Here is a 4,195-nt window from a genome sequence, read left to right as displayed (position 1 = left end):
AAAATTGTCGCTCTATTTTTGTTTATAGCGCAAAAAATAAAAACCGCAGAGGCGATCAAATACCACCAAAAGAAAGCTCTATTTGCGGGGAAAAAAGGGCGACAATTTTGTTCGGGAGCCACGTCGCACGACCGCGCAATTGTCTGTTAAAGCGACGCAGTGCCGAATTGTAAAAACCCCTTGGGTCATTTAGCAGCATATTGGTCCGGGGCTTAAGTGGTTAAGCTGGATAAAAGCACAAGCAACTGTGACATTTTATCCTCCACGGAGTGCTTTGAATAGAACTATTTTGGGGAACTGTTAAACAAATTTGTTTAGTTCCGCTTTAAAGCCAGGAGATGATCAGCGTTCGGAGCCTATTGTTACTCACAGGAGGGGACACGCCTATAGGCGTTCAGGGTTTCCCTGGACTATAGGCGGGCTATACTGCTCCTAACAGGTGAAGGTGTGACACAGAGAGATCCACATCTTACCTGTGTATGTAGATCGGACAGCAGCCAGGATTGGATGACCGGTGTGCCTGGGTGACATGGTGACCTTGGGGTGAGTACAGGTGTAGAATCCTCCCACCTATGGGGTTTCCCAGGCCAAGGGTTAACCAAAACCCTAATACTGGGGTATTTTCCCAATATAATGGGTATAAATACTGAAAGAGGTTCCTGATATACCAGGGGTATAAATACTGTGACGTTTTCCTCCTATGCTGGAGTGTAAATACTGAAGTATGTTCCTGATATACTGGGATATATACTATAAATACTGTATAAACTGAGAAAATTCCTGCTACACGTGGGTATGAGTATTAGCTTATGTTACTCATCTACTGGGCTATAGATGAGGTATGTTCCTGATATACTTGGGTATAGATACTCAGGGATGTTCCTGATATACTTGGGTATATACTCAGGTATGTTCCTGATATACTTGGGTAAAGATACTCGGGTATGTTCCTGATATACTTGGGTATAGATACTCAGGTATGTTCCTGATATACTTGGGTATAGATACTCAGGGATGTTCCTGATATACTTTGCATGGATACTCAGGTATTTTCCTAATATACTTGGGTATACTCAGGTATGTTCCTGATATACTTGGGTATAGATACTCAGGTCTGTTCTTGATATACTTGGGTATAGATACTCAGGTATGTTCCTGATATACTTGGGTATAGATACTCAGGGATGTTCCTGATATACTTTGCATGGATACTCAGGTATTTTCCTAATATACTTGGGTATACTCAGGTATGTTCCTGATATACTTGGGTATACTCAGGTATGTTCCTAATATACTTGGGTAAAGATACTCAGGTCTGTTCTTGATATACTTGGGTATAGATACTCAGGTATGTTCCTGATATACTTGGGTAAAGATACTCAGGTATGTTCCTGATATACTTGGGTATAGATACTCAGGTCTGTTCTTGATATACTTGGGTAAAGATACTGAGGTATGTTCCTGATATACTTGGGTATAGATACTGAGGTAGGGAGGGAAAAGGGTAAAATAGAAGGGGGAATATAGAAGACATGTATGAAATATGTGAAATAGAAATGGTAAAAAGATATATGATTGTAACCAACTGTTGTTTTTAAAGATGATGAAAAATTAATAAAGAATAAGTAAAGCAAAAAAATAGATACTGGGGTATAAATACTCAGGTATGTTCCTGATATATTTTGATTATATTGTAGAGCACAATATACACAGTCGGCTCTCTATAAATCCTCTATAATAATAATAATAATAATAATATTCATACTCAGGTGTGTTTCTAATATAGTGGGGTAGATAATACGATACGTATGCTCCTGATATTCTCGGGTATGGATACTCAGGTATGCTCTTGATATACTCTGTATGGATACTCAGGTATGCTCCTTATATACTCAGGTATGGATACTCCGGTATGTTGGGTAGATAGGTATGCTCCTGATATACTCGGTATGGATACTCAGGTGTGTTGGGTAGATAATACTCAGGTATGCTCTTGATATACTCGGGTATGGATACTCAGGTGTGTTTCTGATATAGTTGGGTAGATAATACTCAGGTATGCTCCTGATATACTCGGGAATGGATACTCGGGTGTGTTGGGTAGATAATACTCAGGTATACTCTCGGGTATGGATACTCAGGTGTGTGGGGTAGATAATACTCAGGTATGCTCTTGATATACTTGGGTATAAATACTCAGGTGTGTTGGGTAGATAATACTCAGGTATGGTCCTGATATTCTCGGGTATGGATACTCAGGTATGCTCCTGATATACTCAGGTATGGATACTCAGGTATGCTCTTGATATACTCAGTATGGATGTACGGGTGTGTTGGGTAGATAATACTCGGGTATGCTCCTGATATACTCGGGTATGGATACTCGGGTGTGTGGGGTAGATAATACTCAGGTATGCTCTTGATATACTCGGGTATGGATAATCGGGTGTGTTGGGTTGATAATACTCAGGTATGCTCTTGATATACTCGGGTATGGATACTCGGGTGTGTTTCCGATATAGTGGGGTTGATAATACTCGGGTATGCTCCTGATATACTCAGGTATGGATACTCAGGTATGCTCTTGATATACTCGGTATGGATGTACGGGTGTGTTGGGTAGATAATACTCGGGTATACTCTCGGGTATGGATACTCGGGTGTGTTGGGTAGATAATACTCAGGTATGGATACTCAGGTATGTTTCTGATATAGTTGGGTAGATAATACTCAGGTATGGATACTCAGGTATGTTTCTGATATAGTTGGGTAGATAATACTCAGGTATGCTCCTGATATACTCGGGTATGGATACTCAGGTGTGTGGGGTAGATAATACTCAGGTATGTTCTCGATATACTCGGGTATGGATACTCGGGTGTGTTGGGTAGATAATACTCAGGTATGCTCCTGATATACTCGGTATGGATACTCGGGTGTGTTGGGTAGATAATACTCAGGTATACTCTCAGGTATGGATACTCAGGTATACTCTCGGGTATGGATACTCGGGTATACTCTCAGGTATGGATACTCGGGTATACTCTCAGGTATGGATACTCAGGTATACTCTCGGGTATGGATACTCGGGTGTGTTGGGTAGATAATACTCAGGTATGCTCCTGATATACTCGGTATGGATACTCGGGTGTGTTGGGTAGATCATACTCAGGTATACTCTCGGGTATGGATACTCGGGTATACTCTCGGGTATATATACTCGGGTATGTTGGGTAGATCATACGATACGTATGCCTCTCACACATGTGCGTTTTCTGATGCCATGTCCCGGGGGAAAGTCACATGACATAAATGGCTTCCTATGGAAGGAGATCGGAGAGGTTCGGTGAAATGGTTAAAGGTTCCAATGCCAAAGCAAAGAGAGAGGGAGACGGGCAACCCTACCGAGTCCCCCGCTGCATGGGGAAGGTCCCAGTTGATGGGGGTGTATTCTGGGCAGTTGATGGGGGGGTGTATTCTGGGCAGTTGATGGGGGGGGTGTATTCTGGACAGTTGATGGGGGGGGGGGTATTCTTGGCAGTTGATGGGGGGTGTATTCTGGACAGTTGATGGGGGGGGTGTATTCTGGGCAGTTGATGGGGGGGGTGTATTTTGGGCAGTTGATGGGGGGGGTATTCTGGGCAGTTGATGGGGGGGGTATTCTGGGCAGTTGATGGGGGGGGGTGTATTCTGGGCAGTTGATGGGGGGGTGTATTCTGGGCAGTTGATGGGGTGTATTCTGGGCAGTTGATGGGGGGGTGTATTCTGGGCAGTTGATGGGGGTGTGTATTCTGGGCAGTTGATGGGGGGGTGTATTCTGGACAGTTGATGGGGGGGGGTGTATTCTGGACAGTTGATGGGGGGTGTATTCTGGGCAGTTGATGGGGGGGTGTATTCTGGGCAGTTGATGGGGGGGGTATTCTGGGCAGTTGATGGGGGGGGGGTATTCTGGACAGTTGATGGGGGGGGGTGTATTCTGGGCAGTTGATGGGGGGGGTATTCTGGGCAGTTGATGGGGGGGGGTGTATTCTGGGCAGTTGATGGGGGGGGTATTCTGGCAGTTGATGGGGGGGTGTATTCTGGGCAGTTGATAGGGGGGGTATTCTGGGCAGTTGATGGGGGGGTGTATTCTGGGCAGTTGATGGGGGGGGGTATTCTGGACAGTTGATGGGGGGGTGTATTCTGGACAGTTGAT

At 44.5% G+C, this 4,195-nt stretch overlaps 1 protein-coding gene across 1 annotated transcript in view; it reads left to right on the top strand.

Moving 5' to 3' along the window:
• The first annotated feature begins 514 nt into the window (after positions 1–514).
• The window catches only part of SLC35B2 (solute carrier family 35 member B2), an 18,072-nt gene continuing 14,391 nt past the window's right edge, over positions 515–4,195 (top strand). Inside the window, exon 1 of the mRNA XM_040351796.1 lies at positions 515–543. Coding sequence (XP_040207730.1) covers positions 530–543 — 14 coding nt within the window. The 5' untranslated portion in view covers positions 515–529. The remainder of the gene's footprint in view (positions 544–4,195) is intronic.

The sequence above is a fragment of the Rana temporaria genome, chromosome 4 (assembly GCF_905171775.1).
Source record: "Rana temporaria chromosome 4, aRanTem1.1, whole genome shotgun sequence".
Taxonomy (NCBI): domain Eukaryota; kingdom Metazoa; phylum Chordata; class Amphibia; order Anura; family Ranidae; genus Rana; species Rana temporaria.
Note: the sequence above shows the minus strand (reverse complement) of the source record. Positions and strands in the feature narration are given on the sequence as shown.